Genomic DNA, 27,164 nt, shown 5'->3' with positions numbered 1-27,164 from the left:
CAGTCAAGAGTCGAAGGACTAGATTTTAATTCACTAAGATTAATGAGAAAAGAAAGACTAAGACAGGGAACTACAAAGGGAGAAATGGGGAGTGAGTGCCCCAATCCCAGACCTCTGGGATTTTTAAACCAAGGATATCTGAATTGAAGGAGCCACACCCAGGACAAGCCTTTTAACACAGTTCTGGGTCTGGGGAGATATTGCCAGCAGGGCAAGGCATATGCTCACCTATTTCCAAGCAGGAAACTTACCTAGAGGGAGTATCTCCTTCACCTACAGACAAAGGCTCACACTTATAAGGAAATGTGATAGATAGAATAGAAACATGAGCCTCACATGAGCATCAAGAATTTCTGTGCTCTTCTGTTTGAGGAAGGCTGTCTAGGTCTATAATAAGATCCTATCACACAGCTCCCCTCCTCCACATGGCACAGGGCACCAACTCTCCCTCTTGCCTATGAAATTGCAAAAGAATCCGATTTCACGTCATGGCACAGGTGCCTTCAAAGTCTCACTCCTTGTTGCCAGGTTATTTTTCAAAAAAGTATCAGGATGGCTGGCATGTATTTCATTTGCTGGTGCTGCCCAATGAACTTTTTATGAAACATAATAAAACAATGTTCTCTGGTAGCACAGAGTCACTTTCTCTTCCTTCCCCCCTTTCATTCTAATATTTTGTCAAGTGTGGTTTCCAGATACCAAAAGCATCAACAAAACATGTCTCTTCTATAGTTTCTATTATCCAGGAAAAATTGGAAAAAGGAAGCCTCATATTTTCTAACATCCCTTAAATTTTTCTTTTTCAAATAATTTATTTTCAAATATTGGTGTTCACTGCATGATTTGACGGGAGGTTGGAATAGAAGGGGACTCCTATCAATCTGCTGCAGGCAGTCCTCTGTTCCTAAAGCACAGTGTGATCAGGCAGGCAGCTCCCCACAGGCTTTGAAACAGATGTGTCGGGCATCAAACTCCTCAAAGATATCTTGGCCACTGGGGAAAAAAATCCATTGTTATGTTTGGGAGTGAAAGATCTCAAAGAAATAAGAGAATCTCTCCCCTTTATTTCTGAGAAACATATTTTCCAATCCTGGACAGACCAGATAGAATTGCATTCTTACCATGAAATGAATTGTGTGACAATAGGGAAATGAAGCTTTTAAATTATATAGGATATGATGCATCGTGAACATATAGACCTGGTTATCTAAAATCATGTTTATCTGGTATGTTGTGTCTCTGATGGTTTCTATCCTGACACAAGTTAATACTCTGATTTTCATGTATGTTTTTGTTATGGCAACATAGTCTTGTTTCCTTCTGTTCTTGGATACAGGCTAATAAGAGACACAGGGACATTTGAGAAGCCCAGGGAAACATTAAGTTTCATATATGAGGGTGAAAGAGATGGAGCATTGGCATTCATTGCTGGTTTGAAGCTCTGGTGATAATTGTATGAGTGCAGATACTAAAAGAGTGTTCCAAGTTTGTACTCACTCAGATGTAGCATGTTTCACCTTTTTTCAGAGTTGAGTGAGGGGATGCATGTAAGAAAATCCAATTATGACTTTGGTGGGGTGCCATTAGAAGTTTTATTTACTTTTTGAAACTCAAAATGAGGTATCTTCTGGAAAAATATATAAATAGCATTGGTTTTCATAAATTTCAGAAGCATGATTAGGAATAAACTTAAGCATTAAAAAAGGTATACCTAAGGGACTAAAATATATCAGATTTGATTGTTTGCTAATTGAAACACACCATTGGTTAACTAACTGTGTTTGGGGGTTTTCTTAATTTACTTACCAGAGGTTGGTTTTTTAGTTGTGTTTCTATAATGATTGACCATATTTTGAATATAATTATTTTAAACTAACATCTTGATACTTAGCTCAAAAATGAATGATTCTTTGTAGCTTTATACTATCCTGACCTGAGAAATGTATCTAGTCTTTTTGGTTTTTTATAGGAATGGAAACTCAAAAAGAATTTGAAAGGAAAAGGATTTAATTCTTTTTCTTCCTTTTATTTTTACTCTGGGCACATAATAGTATGTGAAATAACCAAAGACATTAAATGAACATATTAATTGGTGAATGCTAGAAATTTTTTTTCTTTTCATTTCAGCTCTCAGGGGAAGTAATTTTACAAATTGCCAGTGAACCAGTCCTGCCCTTCAGTGCTCTTGATATAGCCTTAGGAGTCCAAAACAGCCTTAAAGGTAATTTTTCTTTACACTGTTACAATTTTAATGAATGGGAAAAAGTTTTGAATACTTTCAACAAGGACCAGTTAAAGAAACTAGTTTCTTTTTTAAATATATTTTATTAATTTATTCATATTATATCTCAATTGTTATCCCATCCCTTGTATCCTCCCATTTCACCCTCCCTCCCATTTTTCCCTTACTCCCCTCCCCTATCAATGTCACTGAGGGGGACCTTCTCCCCCTGTATATGCTCATAGGGTATCAAGTCTCGTCTTGGTAGCCTGCTATCCTTTCTGTTTCTTAATACTTAGAGCCGTGCTGTCTCTCTTCCTCCAAGGGGAAAACTGGGGACAATTGAGCAGTGTTTAAGACCCGGCAGAGAGAAGTGAAGCAAGTGTTGGCAACTGAAGGGTCTGACTGCTGTCTTCTTTCACAGAGAGTTGAATCTCAATAACCAAATCCCATTACTATTTACAGATTTATTGTGAGCTAGCAGTTTAGGAATCTAACTTTCCACCAACATTGTACCTAACATATTCATTCTACACAAGATGGATTCCTGTTTCTCCTCCCGGACAGGTTCCTATGGGATGTGGTCTACTTTCCTGGCTCATTTAAAAGGCAGCAGTGAGGCAACAAGAGGATCAATTCAAGAGCTTTCCTTTCAGTCCCTCATGCATAAGCATAACTGCAGAATTCAGACTTCTCCTTTCAATTATGTTCTTTCTTGTGTTAGTTAACTAAATATAAACAGGGATAAAGTAAGTAAAGTTATCATCCTGCTCCTGATTGACACATCCTGCTATCAAATCAACAATGAGTCAGTGGTAGAAAACCACTATACTGAAAAAAATATAGTGTAGTTTAGCTATACTGCTTAAAGAATTCTATGACAACAGAATGGCCTCCAGAGTCAATGATTTCCAATAACTTGAAATTAATATATATTTTATTTTTTTATTAATTTATTCTTGTTACATCTCAATGGTTATCCCATCCCTTGTACCCTCCCATTCTTCCCTCCCTCCCATTTTCCCCTTATTCTCCTCCCCTATGACTGTTCCTGAGGGGGATTTCCTCCCCCTGTATATGCTCATAGGGTATCAAGTCTCTTCTTGGTAACCTGCTATCCTTCCTCTGAGTGCCACCAAGTCTCCCCATCCAGGGGACATGGTCAAATATGAAATGATCATAATGAGAGTGTTAACCCAGAAGCAGAAAGACTCAAATGGTATATACTCACTTATATCTGCATACTAGTCCAAGGGGCATGTCCCATGAAAGTCTTCACTAACCAGAAAAGTGGGATAAAGGGGAGGACATTCTATTGGGACTCTAGATGAGAGAAGCATGGGAGAATGGCAAAGTTGAAGGATCCAGAGGGTCCTAGAAACCTACAAGTAGAACATTATGATAGGCAGATTTGGGCCCAGTGTCCCGCTCAAACTAAGGCACCAGCTAAGGACAATACAGGGGGTAAACTTTAAACCCCTACCCAGATTTAGCCAATGGACAGAACATTCTCCACAGCTGAGTGTAGAATGGGATATGACTTTCACTCGAACTCTGGTGCCTCATATTTGAGATTAATATATATTTTAAATTTGGAATTATTCTTCCTCAATGAATTATCCTAGTTTGTTAACTTACTATTTATCCTGTTTATTATTGTACTGCATGAAAACAATATCATTGGTATCTTTTTTCAACCTACTCATTTGTATCTATGTAAGTTCTCTTCTTCTATCACTCTAAGGTTGTTATGGCTACTGGTGCCTCTCCATTACCTCTTCATATTTGCTACTTCTAGAATATTTTGAGCTCAGAAACTGGGTAGATAAGAACATGTTCTTTTACAAAATAAGCATAAAGCAGGTATAAAAAATCAATAGTTCTGTGAATAATAACTTTTCTCTAGGAGTTTTTAAAAAATATTTTTCATTTGTTCTGAAGCTGCTTTGATTTTCTTAGTGTCCAAACATCATTTTCTATAAAATTGTTTTGGCACGGCAGATAGTACTTTAAATTTTCAGGGGAAAAAAGATGAGGCTTTTACATTATGCAAATCCTTGTCCATCTATATTGAAAGAACCATGCCTGAAAAGGAATCTCAAGTAATATACTTGAAAACACCAGTATAATAGAATTATAAACAAAGTTCTGTATGAATAAAATTTTCCTATGATGAATGTATCTTCAGGAATGAAAAGTAGAATTACATATTAAAAGGTTAAAGAAATTAACCGAGTAAAACAAGATGTGTTAAAAGACACTTTTAAATGTTGTTTGGTTATTTTTTTTTTTACCAATTGAGTTTATTTTAAAATATCTTCAAGTAGGTGTAATAGCTTATTAGTACAACAACTATTAACATTTTTATAATGTAGGGTACTTCTTGGTCTCAAAAAGACCTATTATTCATAGTTAGAGTCATGCTATTAAGCTGGTTTTGTATATGGTCAAAGGCCCCTTTCAACGTAAGTCCATATTTTGCCTAAGAGAAGCAATACAGTAAAAACTGTTTTTCGTGAACCCACCTTGGACTTCACAGGGTCTTCTAAAATAATTTGTTAACTAAGTTAAATATTTTCCAAAAATATGCTTATCTCAAAAGACTAGAAGGGGAAGAAATAGCAATTTTGTTTCATGTTGCTGAAACTCAAGAAAATTTAGGACCAGGCATTCACTCTTGGATGAAGCAATTTGGATGTCAATGTGATCTCAACAAAAGCAGTTTTAAAACAATGGTGTATGCAAAAGCATGGTTAAATGACTTAAAATAGAATGTGCAGTTAGGATGCAACCAAGGCCATATGGTGATAGACAGAGTCAGGAAGGTGAGAATATTTTTGTTTTGATGGCAATGGTCATGTGGGAAGCAAAATTTATTTACAAAAGAAAGGGAGTATAATTACTGGCCTGATTTCCTTGAGAAGGTGATGATTCCAGTTTGATCACTCTACAGTGGTTAAAATGGCTGTTGGTCCATTTGGGATACAGTTACAAAAGCTAAAGAGTAGATAAACAACAGGGATTTGTTGCTCACAGTGCCTAGGGCTGAGATGCTGAACACAGGCCTATCATATTCAGTACCTGCATCCTGGTGCCCAGGTGCTGACAGTTTTCTCTAACCTAGCAAAGCAGAAATGTGGGTGAGAGATATCTGTGCCGCTTTTATAAGGGTGCATGTCTAGCATCATGGTACTTGAACACTGGGAGAGTACCAGCATTCAGAGCAAAGTATAAGTAGAGAAATTTACCCCTAAAGTATGAAGTAAGATATAGAACATGGTAGATGGTAGATGTCGTGTAAGGTTTTCTTGTCTCTTTATTCATAAAGAATAATGTCATTATATAGGGATAAAGGGCTAGGAGAGAGCTGTGAAAATGTGATAATTTTTAGTTATTGTTAAGATATCAGAAGAAATTTATAATTTAATGAATATGCATTGTAAATGTAATCATTCAGCATAATTATGCACTTCTATACCCTCAGATGGAAACGTAGGTGTGGGTAAAACCAACGATTTTCCCTTGTCCTAACATGAGATGATTGTTAGTTTCTTAGAACAAATGTGAGGCAGCCACATTTATTTCATGTAAATTATATACACATAAGAGTCTTCTGTGATAGGAATTCAGAGAAGTACAGAACCATACTTAATTTTATCTAAAGTTTCCAAACAGTAGTAGCCATGCTGAAGCTTGAATGAAGGTCAGAAGGTTGTGATTTAATCTAACAATGTGGTCCTCTTACCAAATCCAGAAGCTTCAGCTTGTTCCCTGGGCTTCTGGATCCCTACAGCCAGAGATAAGGGGCTTCCTTGCTCCCAGCACAGGAGCAAGAGCAGGGAAAATGGCTTTCCTCTGCCTTGAGAGGCAGGTGAGACAATTTTTGGTCCTCTTTGGGACAAAGCATGAAGTGGCTCCCAAAGATTATTCTGTTCTTGCACTTCAGTAATTAAGGATCAAGTTGGCAAGAATTAACTCAAAAGCAGTCATCATTTGTTTAAGGTTTAAAGTTATTAAGAAATTTCTCATACTACCCTCCTAGGCCTAGTCATTGACATAGCATGAAACAATGGAGTTAGGGAAGTACCAGGCTTAAGTTAGAAATAAGAAGGCAAACAAATCACTCTGAAGGTCTGTGAGATGGCTCAGTAGAAAAGGATGCTGAGAGCCTGAGCTACATCCTGTCTCTCACTCAGATTCTGTGGTGATGCATTGTTTGAAAACTTCACTCCCATGCAAAGGGACAGTAACTTTTGCTGGATCTTACAGCCAAAGGTAATAAAATATTTTGCCTTGAGACAGCAATCCTACTGCGCACTCAGGATCTTTAACCTACCTTTAAGAGAACAATGTAACAACCAATATTACTTGCTTTAGATTATCCATGTCATCAACTTTTATCAGCTAAGGTAATGCATAACTGAAATCTTAAAAGTTTTCTGAAATCTTAAATGTTTTTCTGGGAATGACTGAAGACACAAGAAAGCAGAAAACCGAAATCTGCCCTGGCTCTTGGTTTAATGATACCAAAGAGATATGCTTTATTAATTCCTTTTCCTAAGTGCAACACTGACATATTCTGGGCACTCTGTGGTTATTATTGATACATCCAAAGCAGTGCAATAATCTCCTTGTAGAAGGAGAACCCTGACTTCTACAGTAAGTTATCTTTTGACTTCCTCACATGGACCATGGCTTAGGAGTGGCAATACATTTATACACACAAGATAAATAAATGTATAAAAATTAAAACAGTCTACATGTAGGCCAGGTTAGTAACCCTGTCTGATAGTTCTATTTGGGAGTATGGTATAACAGTGAGAAAATCATAGGTAAGAGGTAAACCCTTGGTTACTCTATGGGATTTATTTCCTCTGTAGGTCAGACCTCTTTGTCTATATACAGAAGTTTCCATGAGACCCTTGGTTTTGTGTGGTCTCAGCCAGGAGTGCATGGCTTCTTGCTGTTTTATTAGGCTGCCTCTGCTGCAGGTGAAGAACTTGGCTTTTCAGGGTTTGTGATTTTTATTGTTTTAGGCCTCATGTGAAAATATGTGAAAATCCTTGAGTATTCCTTTATTTTAAAAAAAATCAGGTCAGATTTTAGAGTTATTCATATTAAAATTTCAATCAAAATAAAAGAAAATGTAACAAAAATATCTTTGAAAGTCCATTCACAATGTCTTGACTCTAAATATTTGTTCAAAGACCTGCAGGTTGTAGCCTTTAACATAGCCTTTTTTTCCCTTGTATTTTAGTCATCCTAAATTAAGATGGTGAAGTATTAATTGCTTACTAATTTAAGTAAACCTGTTCAATTTCTGTCATATTGGCTATAACTGTATTTCCAGTACATATTACTTCAAGATTATAATGTGTAAATATGACTATGATGTCAACAGCTGATAGTAACTGATTTTGTCAACCATGCTATACACTTCCCTGGACTAAACATTTTCTGTAGCATGCTAAATGAAACACATATTTCTACTGCTTCTTACTAGCTTAAGTTGCTGACATATTTCTTATTTTGTTATGACAGTCAGCAGTGATTAGTCTCAAGTTCTAATTTATAGTGAAGAAAAAAAAGTGACCTTCAAGGCTGAGCTATAAAATACTGTTTCTCTTCACCGCAGACAGTGTGAGAGCTAAGGTCCCTGAAACCCAATTGCATTTTCAGCACTGTAATTTTTACCCCTTGAAAATTGGCCATCTTGTTTATTTATGTCACTAGTTTATGATCACAGCCAACCATTCTCCACTGTTCCCACAACTGCCAGAAATAAGGATCATTTACCAGTGAATAATTTGTTTGAGTAGATTTACTGCATCTTTCTTGAAAGTGTATTTTGACTGAATGACCTTGGGTCTTAATATTTGGTCAATATAAAAAACAAAATAGAAACTGGGTATTTATATATTTATCCACTGCATTTAAAAATGGAGCAGAAATAGTGACTGATAAGGTAAATGATACATACACTTCAGATGTACTTCTGTGTATTTGAGTGTGTGTGTATGTCTGGGTGTCTTTCTGTGTATGTGTACATTTATATGTGTGGGCAAAAGTACACGTGTGAACACATGTTTGGAGACCAGAAGGACAAAAATTGCCACTTTTCTTTTGTTCCTCAGGTACTATCAATGTGTCTTTATGACAAGTTCTTTCAGTAGCCTGGGACTGAGCATGTAGGATATGACCTAGAAGAGATGACCAGTGAGTCCAGGGATCTACCTATCTCTCACTCCACATTAGTGGAACTCTAAGTCTGTGTGTGCTACCACATCTAGCTAGCATTTCATGTGGGTACTAGAGATTGAACTAAATTCCAAATGCTAAGAATGCAAGTATTCTAATAACTCAAATATTTCCACTAGACCCCTTAGATGTAATTGTCATAAAGAAAGATAAGTCTAAAATATTTTCCTAAAAAGAGATGTGCTACCAAGAGGAGACTTAATATCCCATGAGCATATACGGGGGGAGTAGGTCCACCTCAGTCACAGTCATAGGGGAAGGGAGTATGAGGAAAATGGGAGAGAGGGAGGAGTGGGAGGATACAAGGGATGGGATAACAATTTAGATGTAATATGAATAAATTAATAATATATATATATAAATGATAGATAGATAGATAGATAGATAGATAGATAGATAGATACATAGATACATAGATAGATACATGGATAGATAGATGGTACTAGATTTTTGGAAGCTGAGTGGACATCAAAGGAAAACAATCATAAAGTAGGTTTATACTTAGAGATCTGATAACAGTCAGAGAATGGGAAACTAATAATCTCACTCAGTTACTGTTTTTCAATTTTACTATATTTCAACATATAAAACATCAACTTACTATCATGACTATAGAGTGGTGATGTCTATTTTTCTGTTGTAAGAAGTCTGAATGTTAATAATTTAATGTCATTATGAAAATCACATGTGATCAAATAAGCAGAAGTAGTTCCCATTTGATCTGGTTATTTATTCAGTGCAAGCCAGACTTAGCTAGAAATATAATTTTGAGCCTTGTGACTTGTTTCCACCTTTGGATTGTCTAAATAAATTTAATCACTTGTTGGCATCATTTCCCCATATCCATCGAATAACTGACAATGCTGATTTGATGGGAAGTTTTTTCTCTTTTTTAATTAGTTCATTCACATTACATAACAATAGTTATCCCATCCCTTGTATCCTCCCATTCCTCTGTCCCTCCTGCTTTCCCGCTACTCCCCCCCCTATGACTGTGACTGAGAGGGACCTCCTCCCCCTGTATATACTCATAGGTTATCACATTTTTTCTTGGTAGCCTGCTATCCTTCCTCTGAGCACCATCAGCCCCCACCTCAAGGGACATGATCAAATATGGGGCACCAGAGTTGATGTGAAAGTCAGTCCCCACTCTCTACTCAACTCTGGAAAATGTTCTGTCCATTGGCTAGATCTGGGTCAAGGTTCAATGTTTTCTCGCACATATAGTTTGTTTTGTGTTCATTATCTTTGATAGTTCATTGATGTCAATCACTGCATTTGGAGATGAGATAGAATTTTCAAGGTGATGGTGCAGAGACCAGGATTTAGAATCCTGTTCTATTAGTTGTTTCAGTTTTTAAATGTCACAAGCAATTGAGACTCATCTAATATCTTTAATTTTTTTCAACAATATAAAATGAATTTCCCAACTGGAAAAATTATGTGCACAACCAATTGCATGATTCTTGTTCACCACCTATCACGTCCATCTTGGCTTTAATTGCCTACCTACCCCACCTCTGCACTGGCTGATACATGGGGATCTTTCCATGTCCTGCTCATCTAGTTCTATGAACTCCCCTTGAAGTCTGCAGTAGTGTAAACTCCAATGATTTAAAAAATGGGTTTTCCTTTCTTTCCATGGACATTTTGGATGGTGCTTGATGTACAGCTTAGAACAAGAATGTTGGAAAACTGCCTATTTATGTGCTAACTACCTCACAGAGCATGCCACCAGTCTTGCTCAGTCAACGAAATGGGTTGAGAAAATATTGGCCATCTTTTCATGTAATTAAAAAAAAATAGATTTAGCATTAATCCTCATTTTATTTACATGTGAATTCTCCTTATATTACTATACCAAACTATACCAGGTTTGTTTCACTTATTGATAATCAACACCCAGTTGAATGAAATATTCAAAAGAAGGGATCTAGTAGCAGAATCTCACACTTTTTGTATAATGTTGCTGTTGGCCTGTCAAGCATGAGTTTTCTTTCCCATGGATTTTCTTTTAAATCACTTGTTAGGTATGTTTGCTTGTTTTTTTTTTTTCAAACAGTGCCCCTCCCTAAATTGTTATTCTATGTTCATGGGTCTTTTCATATTTCTTTTACCTTTGGTTATCTCTTGTTTCACAGTTTGGTGGTAGTCACCCAGCTCCATTTGGGGTGGTCCTTTTCTTCCCCAAGGCCTCACTCAAATGTGTGCTACTTCTGCTATTCCCTGCAATTAGAACTGACAGGCAGTGACTACAGTCAGATACTGGCCTCTTAGCTTTCTTACATTCCCATTATCATATTGGTTTATTGTATTAATTTTTTTCTGAATGTATTTTAATCTAATACCCCAAGTCTATATGTAGTTAGAAAAACCTCAGTCTATTATTACATGAATTTTGATTTAATGGTGTGTTTTAAAGGTGTTTTGTTCATTTGGTTGCCTTAGTTAGTTTGTAAGTTTGCTTACAATGTTTGTTCCAGGCCCCAGGTTTGTTTGCCAACACTGAGATCATAATTCTTATTTTCACTTGTGATAGAACCTGAGAACCTACCTCACATTCAGCAATTTTACTAAATCATTGGGTTTCTTTTCATTTTTTTTTAGTTAGCTAATGCATAATTAAACTCATATACACTGTTAAATATTCAGCTTCAAGTTTCTCCCTGAGGTGGATAATGATAAGAATGTAGAGTTCATGAATATAGTTTATTGCAGAAAGCTGTGGGTGCTGAAGAAACATCTGAGTGATTAAGAATACTTGCAGGTCTTACAAAGTGCCCAGATTCGTTTTCAGAGCGCACATGATAGCTCAAACTGTCTCAGCTCCTGCTCTAGGGAATATAATATCCTTGGCTCCTAGGACTTATGTGATACACACCTACATGCAAACAAAATATTCATATATATATATATATATATATATATATATATATATATATATATATTTAAAAAGACAGGAAGCTTTAGTTCTCTCTTTCAAGGCTGCCAATCATGAGCTCTATATATCCAAACATTGCACAGTGGCAGCATCAGTGAGTTACAGAGAATGCTCAGGCATCATTTTCTATACCAGGCATGCAGAGATCAGGGCAGAGTTCATAACAGGTAGAGTTTGAAGATATATTAGTTACTCTTTTGTTGTGATAATATACTATGACCATGGAAACTTATAGAAGAAAGTTATTTTTGCTGAAGGAGATAAGGACCATGATTTTGGGGAGGGGCATAGCAACATGCAGTCAGAGCAAAAATCTGAGATAACACCTCTTCAACAACAAACACAAAGCAGAGAGAATGAACTGGAAGTTAGATCAAATGTCAAATTTTCAAAGCCCATCCCCAGTGGTGTACTTTTTCCAGCAAGGCTCTATCTCCCAAAGGCATCTGTACCTCAAATAGGACCATCAACTGGGGACCAGCTGTCCATGTACATTAGCCAATTGGGGATACTTTTCATTTAGATCTCTTCATGTGGTAACCACTCTCCATTTAGTTTTGGGGAAAGTGTGTCCACATAGCTTTAGAAACATAAACCACAACACGCACTTTGGGGATGAGAGCTCATTCCACACTGTGATGGGAGTACAGATCACTCGACATACACTCAATTCAGAAGTGCTAAAATGTTCTGGAATAACATCTATACCGGTTACAGGACCATTAGATAACTTTTGTGCTCAAGAATACAATGCCAAACAACATTCTAAGAAGTGGCCAATGTCTAATCCTTTCCAAATATCTGGTTTGCCATCTTTGGCAAGGGGATCTTATGAGCATTCAGTTTAGCCATAGGTGCTCATGTTCTCTACTATTCATCTTTAAATAATATATATTTCTATATGCACTGTAAAGTCAAGGCTGGGTTATCTGAGCATTAATTTTGCTTTAGCTCGCACAAATTTTCTTTACCTGAATGGTGTTTATGGCCTTTAAGGAATCAACTGAGATGATGCATTATGATTCCTACTGAAGAAGACAGCATGAGAGATAGAAAATGTAGTATAATAAAGAGCTGTTTCTCCCTTGGCTGGCATCATATCGGCAATTTCTTTTCTTCCCTTTAGTAACACCATGAGATATTTTAAAGCTGACATTAAGTAACATATATTTTCCTCCAAGTAATCTTCTATTCTGCTTTCAGCCACTGAATTACATAAAAGATAAGTCAGTTTGTATGTGTTTGTGTTTGAGTGTGTGCATCTGAGAAGTCTAAGCTGAGATTGTGCATATGTTAGCACCTTTAAACTGGAATAAGCTAATGCATTACTGCAGTGGGCGCTGTGAAATGCTACTAAGAAAAAAAGGCTGTGTTTATTTTATATAAAAATATAGCTTTTGAGTGTAACTGGTATGTTTCCCCCATAATTAAAAAGAAACGAAGTAGGTTTTTAAAACGACATTTGCAAAAAGAACCAAATCATACAAAAATACAAATAAGCTAATAGCAAAAACTTTCCAAAGTTTTTGGAAAGGTAGGAGCAAATCAGTGTTTAAAGTGTGTTATTGATACACTTGTTAAATTTTGTAAAGCAGACACATACATAGTGGGTTATAGCAGTAGAAGTCCTCAAGCTATGAGGCAGCTTATGCTGGTGGGTATCTTGTGTAGACAAAGGCACTGCCCTATCAGAACGGGTGGAGACTCAGTGAACAGTGCCAGGTAGTGCTTGATGTTGGATCTTGATGGCGTAAGTTTGTGGGAAATGTATCAGGTATGACCTATTCTGGGAAGTTATTTGGGAGATCCAGCACAAAGAATTTTTGTAAGGAACAAGCTCAGCACTCCCGAGATCCCTATACTAAGATGCCTGTTCTGTGTATTGTGCTGAGTTCCCCTCATGCACTGTTCATGACAGGAGTCAAAAGCTGTATTCTTCAGGGGCCAAAATGAGACCTAAATTGAAACGGAGCTTAAAAGAGATTTATATCTTGGACAGATATATTCATTTAATCACAGATTAGGTTTTCATTTAGATTTCACAGATCTCATTGCACCTGTCAGACCACTATACAAAACTACCTCAGGAACCACACTCTACTTAGGGAGGGATGCTATAAAGTGACGCTCATACAGATTTGTAGCAAGGTCCCTGAGTGAAAAGCATTTGTCTTCTATAGCACAGATGTAGGAATACATCAATATTGCTGTTTAAGACAGCTTTCCTGAAGTAATTTGCTATATAGAAATTGCAAGAATTTTCAAGAATCATTTGACATGATCTCTTTTTAAGTAATCCTGAAATATATCTCCAAAATTTTTGTTCTTGGCTTCTGTATAAGATACAGAAAAAGCATGAATGGCCCTTACAAAAAGTGATTTCACATGACATTTGTACTGCATGTTTATGATTATTATGTCCACTTCAAACTAGGTCACATATTTTTAAAATTATTAATCTTATATGTCATTACACATTTCCTAAGTGACATATTAATGCATGGAAAATTACTTCTTAAAGACTTCATAACTCCATGAATTTTACCTTGAGATGCATGGAAAATTAAAGTATTTTTCAGTTGAAATGTAAATGAACTTTAAAAATCTGAAATATATAATTTTTGCAGACAGTCATGAATATTGCACACTATATAAGGCTCACTTTCAACATTTAAAAAAGCACTATTTTCTACAGAGTTCCAAAAATGTGATAATGTTTGGCTTTTAACCAGAAGCAAAGATGTGACCATTATTTTAAATTAGGATTTTATTTTTAATTTCAAATACATTGGTATTTTTCCTACATGTATGTCTGTGTGAGGGTTTGGGTACCCTGGAATTGGAGTTACAGTTGTGAGCTGTCATGTGGGTTCTGTGAATTGAAACCAGGTCCTCTGGAAGAGGAGCCAGTGTTCTTAACCACTGAGCCAGCTCTCCAGCTATGATCATCATTAAGAGTTGACAACTGAATTCCTTTATCCCCACATCAATCCTTTCCTTTCTTCACAGAGGCCAATGAGGCCAGTCCTTGGTGAGGACACATGGCTGCAGAGTCAGACATCCCAGAATGAAAATGAGATATTTCTTAAAATATAAACCTAGAGGCCTGATACACTAAGGACCATAGATTTGGAAAGTATTTGGGAGAAACATCTTTGAGATTATACGCAGAGGACTATAATCATATTGCTGTTTTTCTCTCCTCCTTTCAATATTATCTCTTAAACATGAGCTGATAACTGTCTCTAGCAGTCTTGCATTCTCAGCTAATCCAGGCCATATGTGAAAGTAAAAATATTTTTAGAAAATCTGTAAGGGATATTTTGATTCAAATTTGTATAGTTTAACTGATTGCTGTCTTTAGATCATTTCTTCTTTTTCTTTTTAAGTTTGTATTTTCATCTATAATTTATTTCAATCAAGAAAGTAAAGGAAACAATATCATTGAAGATTGTTATACACCAAACATATTCCAGACTGATTTTGTAGCCATCTTATATTATAACAATATGTTTCAAAGAAGGCATTAACTTATAATTCCACAGTCAACCATTGTTTGCTTGCTTTTACTAAATGATTGTGAGAACAGTTATTACCCTAGAATCCATATGAATGGAAACAAATACATTGTATTTTCAGATAGGAGTTTCTTTTCCACAGAGAAACAAGATACACCAGCAGATAGAGATAAAATTGTTACCAGTTTTGATTCTATGATAAGACAAGGTAATGTGCAGGTTACTTCATTAAATGACATATCGTGTATCATTTACTAAATAACTACTGTAATATGCTGTAACTAAGCAGACACATGTCTCTCTTGACAAAGCTAAAATTCTCATGCCGATCCAAAAATCATGAAGGATTACTTTTCTGAGATCAATAAAGTTTCATAGAACGAGGTATTTGTTCTGGGTCTGATTGAAAGACAATAACAAGCTCAAATTGATTGACAGGGAAGTGTCTGCTAGGATTCCTTGCAGCATAATTCATACGTCAGAAATACTGGGAGAGCATTGCATGTGGAGCTGCTTCTCAGTCTATGACCCTTGGCCCTGGAAGTAATGCCTGCTGTGTGTCAGGCAGGTTGCCACTCTTGGTTTTTTGTTTGTTTGTTTGTTTTTTCCAAGAAAGCTCTGTGCTCTGTAGTACATAAAAGATAAATTCATTTAAAGCTAAATAAGAGAGAATGGCACAGTTTTTCTTACTTTGTTCTATAATAATGGCTTCAGTTCTAAAGTGCATGTTAGATCAGAACAGATTTTTCTTTCTTAAGTAGAATAACCTGAAAGATGTCTAGCTTGTTTTATTCTTTGCTCACTCTTTCAACTTCAGTAATATCTAAATGTGCCTGGTCTGTTAACTTTTATTCTTTATGCAAAGATAGTCTGAGGTTATTTTTTATGCCTTACCCTTGGTAAATCATCACAATTTAGGAAAATACATGTCACCCTAAACTTTCAATAAATTAATTGGGATTTGACTTTCAAAATGCATAAAGCTCATTTCTCAGGATCTTCTGTGAAATCAAACACAGAAACTAGTCAATGTGGAATTCACATTGCAAAGAAGAAGTACCCAAGCTCTGTGACTCCTGAAGTTGAATATATAATACCATTACTTGTGTTATATAAAAATTATCTTCAGCTCTCATATCTGCATCTATATAGTCTTTAAGTATATCTATAAATAAATATTTAAAATATTTAATTTTTCTGTAGATACTTCTCTTAAGCCAATCTGTGTTTTTGAACTCTGTTTACAATAACTTATCCAATATATATATATATATATATATATATATATATATATATATATATATATTTCATTGTGATGGCTCAGATTAAGACCCTTGTTGCCAAGCCTGATGATATGAGTTGCACTCCCAAGATTTATATATGGAAGAAGAAACTGATTTCCACAATTTTTTCTGAGCTACACACATACAAACACATTAAATGGAATAAAAAATTATTATTTACCATTTGATACATGCATATAATTTGGTTATATTCATATAATGATATGCTTGATTATATATAACATGTATTCAAGCATGGTTTCAAATTACATTTGCCAACTTGCAGGAAAATGCTTGATATGTATTAGTCAAATGATTCTCATGAAAATCCTAGGTAAAGTTAGTATATTTAGAGTACCCTAGCAGTAGTTAATGTTACTACATTTATATGACAGTGCAGGTTTCAGAGGGCAAAGAATGCTACAAAGATACAACAGATACCAGGTAGTATGTGCATTGCACCAGAGTCTGAGCCCACTGTGGTTCTAGACATGGCTTTTCTCTTGGACAAAGGATGGACTTGCAGGTGGTTTGTTATCTCTCTTAATATAATAGTCATACTAATTATGTGGAAAAAGAACCAAAGGACTGTAGTCTTAGAAGTAAAGTAAAGTATCGGTACATGCAGTGATTTCTAGCACACAGTAAAGTCAAAAATACATTTCAAATAGGGATTGTGAAAAAGTCTACTAAAAAAGTAGAGTCCCAAGGCATGTAATGGCATGTAGTCACATACCTCACATCTTTTCAAAAAGAAGAGACATTCTTTTCTTTTCTTTCTTTCTTTTGTCTTATTAATTTATTAATTTATCTCTTCTGACAGTGTATGATACAGCTTTAAGCTGATTCATATTCTCTTTGAAGTCAAGAGTGATCTTAAGTTCAAGGTCCTTCTGTTTGCACCTCACAAATCCTGGCAAAGCAGGCATGCACCACTGTGACTGTATCATTTACATTTTCTATTCAAAGACAGGTATACTATAGTGAGTCTAGACTGTTGAGCCAAAAATTCAAGTTTCCAATTCAACTTTGTTATTTGTTTGATGACATGTGACTTTAATTTGTGAGCTTCAATTAGGTTTCACCTTTCATAAAATTAACAATGTTTGATAAATTTTAAGTGGTGCAACTTATAATATTTTAAAAAATTAAATAAGATAAGTGTGTGAAGCTTAATATAGTGTGTATAATACAATAATTCCCACTGTGGTTACCTTCCACCTATTATGAAAAGTTAGTAGCTATGTACCTAATGGTATATAATATAAATACAAGTGTTGACAGTATGCTTGGCAGAAAAATATTATATCAGAGTTTAACTGAAATGTATATACCTTTGTTTGGGGAAGCAACTGACAGAAGTACTGATAATGGGCCATTCTCTGATCAGGGGTCTGTCAGAGTTATAAACTAGAGCCAAAAATGATAAAATATTAGCTTGGCTCCTTTGATACAGTCTCTTATGAGATGGTCTCATTTATCTTCACCAGATGATAAGCCCAGGGTCCCTCACCTGCTTGCCATGGCATCACAGTTGAGGGAAAGTGCTGAACTCTTCCAATCAGATGAGATGCGACCGGCTAATGACCCGAAGGAGAGAGCTCCCAGCCATGTCCGAATGCTGAATGACATCCTTCAAGATCTGGAGAAGAGCTTCCTTGTACAGCGGGTGCCACTGGGCTTTTATAGGTAGGAAATATACGTCCACATTTATGTCTTTCTCTCAGTCTTAATTAACTTCACTTCCAGAGTACATTAAAGACTATAACGCTACGAAAAAGAAGCTCCACTTTAGGATATTTAAGAAAAGTAAGAGTACTCTTGAGCCCTCTAAGAGTACATGGCAGTGAGATTGAGCAAACATGACTTGAACAGAAAAGCGGGAAGGGGATAGGAAGAGCACTAGAGAGACTAGGTGATAGGTTTAATCCAAACATATAGGCATATGCAAATATTCTATTTTTACTCAGAGGAAAGATAGCAGGCTACCAAGAAGAGACTTGATATCCTATGAGCATATACAGAGTATATGAGGGAGGGGAGAAAGGAGAAAATGGGAGGGAAGGAGGAATCAGAGGATACAAGGGATGAGATAACAATTGACATGTAATATGAATAAATTAATAAAATATATTTTTTTAAATTAAAAACAAAATAGTTATAGACAGAATATGGAGATGATTATTATGCAAAAGAAAACCTCAAATGAACAAATCTGGAATAAAGGATTTTATTGATTTCAATATGATATCTTTACTGGGATATCAAGTTTCATCAAAGCTTCTATTAAGAGAAATATGCCTTCTTGAGTGCCAAGAGTTGGGCCAGGCTGCTTTTCTCTAATAAGAACATGTCTAGAAAGTCGAGTTTAGTTCCACAGGCTATAACTTATCAAAGTTCCAAATATATTTAATATTCTTGTACAGTGCATTTAAGTGGGTCTTGGGACATATAAGAGAGCAGGGCAATTTGGGTGGAAATTCACAGGAATGCTCCTGAGAACATGTGGGTAATGGTCTTGTAGAGACAACGGTATAATTGGGCTCTGTGCCTAAAACAAGTGGAATATGGTTTTGTTTAGTATGTAAAGGGAAGATGGAAGTTAAACAATTTTGCATATTTTAAATATTTTACATAATTGATTCATTATTCTACTGAAGATAAAATATATCTTTTTGTATAATATGTGCTTATATAATATATGGACATGATAATTTAGTATAAATACGTATACATACACATATCTGTGTGTTACATGGGCATATCTATATATTGTCTGCATTTATAAATGGTATTTGCAAAGTGTTAAATTTATAACCCCTTATAAAAAGTTCTAGGCTGAAGTAATCTATTGCTTCACTTCTCTCCCACTTCACTTCGTCTGCTGTAGTGTTTCATGACTAGACTTGCTAATATACTAGGTATAACTAGAAATTAAAGAAGGAATCAATAGTCAATATAAAGGTATATAAATCTTAGTTACATTGAGACAGAGTTTTTAAAATTACTCCTACACAAAGATTACCTATGACAGCGTTTAAAGCACTAGATCCTCCATCACTGTACATATTGAAACATGAGTTGTAAGCCACACATCTACGACTATTGAGAGAGTGTGAGATTTTGAGTAGTATCTGGTAGCAAACTTAGTGACTGGATAAGAACCTCATCAATCCACATCTTAATTTCTGAATCTAGCAGATGGGAACCTTTCATAAGGCATTTTTCCATTTTTTGGTAATTGTTTCTTTAGCTGTTGATTTATTTTATTTTATTTTTTATTTTTTTATTAATTTATTCTTGTTACATCTCAATGGTTATCCCATAGCTTTGGATTTTAAATTGAAATTAACATGTAGACTAAACTTTATGTTATTTCCTTGACACTATTACTCAGGATCATATGATGTTAGAAACATTTTATGCCCTGTGTTTTCTAAGGCCCTGATATTTAGCAGGCGCGTCAAGTAAAAAAACATTTTTCCTGATAGTAATCTAGTGCAGGATTTGAAAGAAGATGGAACAAGGTGATTTGAAGAAGTGTAAAGATGGAGTCCTGGACTCAAATTACTTTGTCCTGTATTTTGAGAAGAAAAGCAAACATTGTCTGTTCATAATTAAGACTAATAAAAGTGATTTTTAGTCTTATTATTATCACAGCATATCCTGTTTCCAAGCAATATAAGTCCAAATGTTATTATAATATTCTAGTTCATATAATATACTTTAGGACTGAAAGACAAAGGTTTAATGTTTAAGCATTTATTAATTTTTAAATATAGTTATTAGTTAAACATGCATTCCCTTAGGCTAAATGCTTGGTACATGGTAAGTCTATTTATGCATTTGTACAGAAACTGTCCTCCAAAGTGGCTGTCTCATCTTGCATAACCAACAGTGAATAGCATGGTACTGTCATTCTCACCCTCAGCTACATTCACTGATGGTGTCCTGGGATAAGCTCTTCTGAAAGGTTCATGTTGGTGTCTAGTCTTTGAATTTGCAACTCCCTAATGGCATATGTTGTTGACAGTCCTTTTCTATCCTTATTTCTCACCTGTGTTTTCTAAACGGAGATTTCTCTTTAGCTATTCTGCCCAAATTCAAAACTGAATTGTTTGACTTCTGGTTGCTAAGTTTCATGGATTCTTTTATATATTGGGTACCAGTCTTTTGTCAGATACTGCCTCATAAAGATTTACTCCTACTGGGTGTTTTTTTCTCCTTTTTGTAAGCATATCTTTAGGCCAGCATGAGTTTTTAATATTAATGAATTGTTATCAACAAATTTATATTCATATATTGGGCTTCTATGTAGTTTTTAAAAATCTGTTTATGAAAGCCAAATTTATATAAATTTCTTGATCTTCTTGCATAAACTATTCTGAAATTTTTATAGTTTTCTGTTTTAGACTTATGTGTGCTAACTAGATTTAGTTTACCTTTGTGAGATGTAAAAGGCTTGGCACTATTGCTTTTTTTTTACATTGTTTTTTTGAGACAGGATTTCTCTGTGTAGCCTTGGTTGGCCTGGACTTGCTTTGTAAATGAGGCAGGATTGAACTCACAGATCTCTTCCTGCTTCTGCCTCCCCAGTACCGGGATTACAGGCAGATCCATAGCTCCTGGATTGAGTTATCTTTCTTTATATTTGCACTGTTTGTTTAAAATGCCATATTTCTATATTTCTCCACTCAATTGTCTTGGCTCCTTTGTTGTACAATAAGCACTTATTATTTCATGTACTAGGAGTTTCTAACTTGTTCAGGTAGAATGGACCTTTACAACATGTAGAAAGCATTGATGCAGATGGGATGGCTGGGGATTGTCAGAGGTGGGAAGGGGCTAGTGTGTGGATGTTTATCTTTTTCACCTTGGATGTCCTGCATCATAGGTAGAATTTCTGAACATCAGTTTTGCTTCTCTAAGGTAGAAAAATTACTAGAGATGTTAATAAGAGAATAAAATTAATTGAAATGAGGTCAGAGTATCATATTAAATTCAAAGTCCTATACAAAAGTTAGAAAGTGAAAATAACCATAACATTATGCTGTGTCTATTTGAAACTCTAAAATTATTTGCATCTCTACAGAGTTTGTTGCATTCCAACAAGGGAGATTATTTTAGATGTATTTCTTACTTACTTAGTTGTGCCTGCATGTATGCCTGCAGGCCAGAAGAAGGCATGAGATCTCCTTATAAATGGCTGTGAGCCACCATATGGTTGCTGAGAGTTGAACTTAGCACCTTTGGAAGAACAGACAGTGCTCTTAACCTCTAAGTAATCTCTCCAGCCCCCAAGAATTATTTTATTTTTAAGTGACACAAAAAGTTTGCCCACTCCAGAATCACTACTGTGATATCTATTCTTATATTAAAAAGTAGTCTTTTCCCTTAACAAGTATTTTCTAAATTTTTGTCACCTGATGGAGTCACAGCATCTTAGGGAAAAGGGGGATTTACAAGTAGCAGATTTTTAATTATAAGCTATTAAATAAAGTATAAGTAGACTGGACATCATTGTCTTCTAAAATCTACCAAGTACTGCAACCACAAAGCAGCCCAATGAAAAATGCTGCTCACATGTCACTTCTGTAAGTGATTGAGTAACGCTGACAGCATCTGGCCTTTTGGGCACTATTGCCCATGTGTTAAACGATGACACATAAATTTTCACATGATGGCTCTAGCAATTTCTGTGACTGAAATTTATGATCTTGTAAATTTACCCTTCCTAGCTTGTTTTAATAAAGCTCAGGAAGATTCTCAGTCTTGTCCCCAATTATTTTGCTGTTAAGGGTGTGTTCTTGATGATGGGGTGTCTCTATCATTTCCCTTTTCTCTCTCATAACACCAGGCTACATAGTCTTAACAATCAGAGAATCCTAACCATTGCCATGCACTTAATTTTAAATGTCTGGACTGCACATAGAAATATATTCAATTTTCAAACCTTAGACTAGAAAGTCATGGTGTTTTTGAACCCTCCCTTCAGTCACAATTAACAAAGGCCTTCTACCAAGGAACAGCACAAAGCATGAGTACAAGTTACAGATGCAAGTTGTCAGTCATACATTCCAATAGAATGTCAGCATGAAGTCAGTGTAGGATCTCTGAACATTTAAAGAAATGATAATTAAATATAAAAGCTAAGAGAAGTGTCCTACATAATTTTAATTTCAAGTTTCAATGCCTAGACTTACCAGAGTAGAAAGCCTAGATTGGGAAATGCCTATATAAGATTGACCTATGGGCACTTCAGAGAGGGATCGTCGTGGTTACTAATGGATGTAGGAGGGCCCACACCAAAGTGAATGGTGTCTAGTGTAGGGGGCTTGGCCTGAATGAGGCAGAGAGCCAAACATGAGCCAGAGAGCAGGCCAGCTGATAAACAGACTCCTCCACAATTTCTGTTGTTCTTCCTTGCCTTCGAGTTCCTGGTCTAAAGTAACACTTCCGGGAATAGGGAGAAGTCCTCCTTAAGTTTGATTCTCTGACTTCTCTTTATGATTATGGATTCTGCACTGCTTGCTTTTGTTAAGAGTATCACAGTAGCATAAAGAACGCTAGAACAAAGTGTTTCTGTTCTTATATCTGTATAAGAACACCCCCACCCCCCACAACAACTGCTTTGCCAGCTGTGTTTAAGGCAAACTTCACCAAAGAATACCAACCTTACTATGACTTTGTTAAGAGGAACTGGAGGTCTACTATTGCATTTGCCTTGCACTTACTTGGTTTCAAGAATACTGACAACTGAGACAGACTCAAATATGAGCTAGTATCTAATGTCACCTTCTAGGTAGGAATCATTCTTAAGGAAAGTAAATGTTTGCTAACTCTACTAGATACAATGCATTATGGGAGAAGAGTTATTAGTAAAAGAAATCTGTGGATGACAAAGTAGTTCAAGGCTCTTGCGGCCAAGCCAGGCCTGATGATCTGAGTTCAATCCTTGTGGCTCATCTGTTGAAAGAAGAGTACTGACTTCTGCAAAATATTCTCTCACCTCCGACTAAGTATTATGGTATGTCGTACATGGGCACTCATGCAGTGCACACACACACACACACACACACAGAGGGAGGGAGGGAGAGAGAGAGGGAGAGAGAGAGAGAGAGAGAGAGAGAGAGAGAGAGAGAGAGAGAGAGAGAGAGAGAGAGAAGAGAGAGAGAGAGAGAAACTTAAATCTTTAAAATAAATATATTGATCTGTATATTACAAAATATGTGTTATATTCAGCTGTTTTTTGCTTATATAAACTGTGAGGCTATATAGGAAACTCTGATCATGCATCTTTGAAAGATAAAACTTAGTTTTAAATATGTCAAATAATGGACATATTCAGTGATTTAAAGAATGCAGCCCGCCGGGCATGGTGGCGCACGCCTTTAACCCCAGCACTTGGGAGGCAGAGGCTGGTGGATCGCTGTGAGTTTGACGCCAGCCTGGTCTACAAAGTGAGTCCAGGACAGCCAAGGCTACACAGAGAGACCCTGTCTCAAAAAACAAAAAACAAAAAAAAAAAAAAAAAAAAAAGAATGCAGCCCATGTGTAAATGAAAAGAGAGTATATGTTTGTGCTTGTGCACATATATATATCATGTACTTTATGCTTTTGTGAGAAATATGCCTTTAAGTTGATAAAAAAAAGGACTTCTTTTGGAGCTAGCCAGAATGTATTTGTGCAAGTTCATGAGACCATTTCAAGCTAAGCCACGGCAAGATGATTTTCATGTGCCTTTTTGAAAGCAGAAATATAGTAGTGTAAATGCCAAGATGCTTCTGCCTTGAACCAGGAGTACACAGAGCAAGCAACTCATTAAAATGCTTTTCAAACATGTAAATTTCCCACTTTTATTTGGAAAAAATTTTAGTTCTGGCTTCTACTAAGGCATAGAAGGAAAGGCATGTGGAATGTTGGAAAATTTACTTCCAAGAAATCCATGTCTGTGACCCAGTAGCACATTCATGGTGAATACTTGATTATTAAGAATTTCAAAAATTTTAATATATAAAATACTAGTTCATTCCATATATCTGAATAGCCATTATCATTATAGAGCTTATATGATGTTTTACTAAGAGCAAGTTTTATAAGTAATAGTAGAATTTATTGTTCGGTATTCGATTTAGTTAATGACTATTTTGTTTAGGTTATTCTTTTTCCTTTAATGGGGTGAGGGCGGCCTGAATGGGATTAAAAATATCATCATTGTTTCTTTTACATTTAATTCTATAAGTTCTGACTCTGTTTTCTTATGTTATTGAAAATACTGATTAAGGATTACAGTAATTATTTTAAATTATTTTAATAATGGCTGATAGAACAGAGAGATCAATGCATGAACAGAGATGTGGAAAATGGACACAATGCAAAATTTGGTGATGTGACTCATACATATATTCTATACTGTATATCATTATATATGTTCCCTTTTATAATTAGGAATACATGTGTTTATATGCTTTATAATGAGGTGTCCCTTGCATACTATTATTTTTATCTTTCTAGGAAACTAAAGAACATCTCCTATATTTTAGTAGAAACAGGATTACTATGCTAATTTTAATTAATCTTTCATTTCTCCTAAGACAATGTATCTCATTATGACAGAAAATACTCACATGTCACTAGATAGACTTTTATCTAGTCCTTTACATTTTTCAGTTGGCAGCAATTACTTTCTTCGTATACTTAGCCTGACTGCCATTTGTTGTTCTTTTCAGTATAGTTTATTTTGATTCCAATTGATATTGCCTCCTGCTGCTACTACTAAAGTACACCTACAAGGGAAACAAGGAAGAAACTGAAATATGTTGTTTAAAAAAATCAGGCTTCTTCCCTCCTCAGATTAGTCATTCATAATATCTTGTCTAAAATCTGAAAAAAAAGTAACAAAAATGAAGAAAATACGTGTTAGTCTCAAACTGACTGCACTGTAAACCTTCGAAAAGTATTTCCTTCACACAGCCATCCACACTGGCTTCTTATTCTTCTTACTTGACTCTCATTCTTAAGCTCCATTGTCAAACTTTAATTCACATGTTGTCTTATATGTTTTTGTCATGTGGAGAATAGTGTGTCTGGGGTGCTGAAAGAAGGGTTGTCATACACCATACCATCAGTCTATGGCTGGTTCTGTGATCAATATTATAAATGTTTTCTTAGGATTAATCATAAGCAAGGGCACTATGAATGAGCAAACATGTTCTCAATGGTTCGTGTGAAACAGATAATACATTCATTGATGTAGATTGTCCCTGGACAGAACAATGAAAGGCCTCATGCACACACTCTGGTTCTACATCACACTGAGACTGAGAAGGAAAAGGAGATGATGTTCCTACATAGAGAGGCCATCCTCTACTAGGCATCATCCCTCTCAACACATCTTGAGCATCTTCACAGAAGGTCCTATCTAACCTTAATCAATTTTGGAAGACACAGTAAGATAGAATTTAAGATTATGGACTATGGGGCTGGAAGATCTAGATAAAATTTTTGCTTATTTTACCTAGACAGGCTTAGGAAAGATTTCTAACCTCACTGACCAAGAGTTTTATAAGCTAGCAACTTGTTATTTCTGAGAAGTTGCTTTGAGAGTTAAAAGGAATATTTATAACAACAATTTGTCCTTTGTGGACATTCCACAGTTTAGAATTACGACTGTCTTATGGTTTTGTACATTCCATGCATGCATAGTGACTGGAGCCCAACAGGACTCATATCAAGTAGTGTTTCACCTTTCTGTGCTGCCTTTAAACCACACACACACACACACACACACACACACACACACACACACACACACGAAAAAAAAAACTAAATAAGAAAAATCTTATAGCCAGGTGGTTGGAGCTCAGTTGTAGATGCTTGTCTACCATTTGCAAGGCCTTAGAGTTTATCCATAGTGCTGAAAAATAAAACGTGTGTGTGTGTGTGTGTGTGTGTGCGCGCGCACGCATGTGTGTGTGTGTGTGTGCCCGCGCACATAGGTGCATGCAAACCATACATTTCTTCCAGTGTATAATGAAAGAAATAAATACTTTGCTGTTCTGTATGAGGGTATTGAATGGAGACAAATACAGAAATACTACAGCTGAATTCATATCTATCATTCTCAAGAGTTGAGCAGTAAGAGACTGATTTATATACATACTCAGTTTCAACTTTGGGATGGATCTTCACTTCCCATCTGAATTGAGAAACATTTGTGTGTGCCCTGCTAACTTAGTGTCCCTATCTATAAAACATGCATCAATGTATTCCCTAGATGAAAACCGAGCATCACAACAATACTTATCCAGCTTTGGGAATAGAGACTGTGGTATAAATATGGAGATTTGATCAAGATCATACATAGTCCATGGCATAACCATGTTAAAATTCTTAATCTCTGCTGTTGCTTTACCTGTTAAATCATGCTACTCTACTAACAAGCTCTTTTGATGAACTAATCATTTGGGTTTCAATAGCACAGATTCTTGCCAAGGACTTTCAATTCTTGTCAAGGACTTATAAGGATTAACATTATCATATCATATACTGTAGGTCTTTTAGCAACAGTTAAGAGCAGTGTGTGTGTGTGTGTGTGTGTGTGTGTGTGTGTGTGTGTGTGCTTGTGTGTGTGTGTGTGTGTGTGTGTGTGTGTGTGTGTGTATCTGCCTGCCTGCCTATCTACCTGCATGCTTGCCCGCGTCCCTACTTGTCTGTCTGTCTGAGTGTCTCTCTGTTAAGGAATAGTGCACCATGGTTAGGTAGCTATTCTAGTGTCTCTGATTGACTAGGCTGCTACATATGCACTTACTCATTCATTCATCATTATTGATTGACTATGTACCACATGCAGGCTTTGCACTCAGCTTTGAGACTACAATAGGGAACATAAAGACTAATCAAGCCTGATAGCAGACTTGATGTATTAGCTACAAGAAAAGCAT

The 27,164-nt window shown here is 35.9% G+C and overlaps 1 protein-coding gene across 6 annotated transcripts in view; it reads left to right on the top strand.

The window, feature by feature from the left end:
• Positions 1-27,164, top strand: part of NAALADL2 (N-acetylated alpha-linked acidic dipeptidase like 2) — a 1,351,869-nt gene that overhangs the window by 1,298,672 nt on the left and 26,033 nt on the right. For all 6 annotated transcript variants that reach the window (XM_084769006.1, XM_084769005.1, XM_084769007.1 and 3 more), the window contains 2 exons: positions 2,128-2,221; positions 17,712-17,910. In XM_084769006.1, the coding sequence (XP_084625132.1) occupies positions 2,128-2,221; positions 17,712-17,910 (293 nt within the window). The remainder of the gene's footprint in view (positions 1-2,127; positions 2,222-17,711; positions 17,911-27,164) is intronic.

This window comes from Acomys minous (genome assembly GCF_964271855.1).
Source record: "Acomys minous genome assembly, chromosome: 19".
NCBI classification, from domain to species: domain Eukaryota; kingdom Metazoa; phylum Chordata; class Mammalia; order Rodentia; family Muridae; genus Acomys; species Acomys minous.
This window is presented reverse-complemented; position numbering and strand designations above follow the sequence as displayed.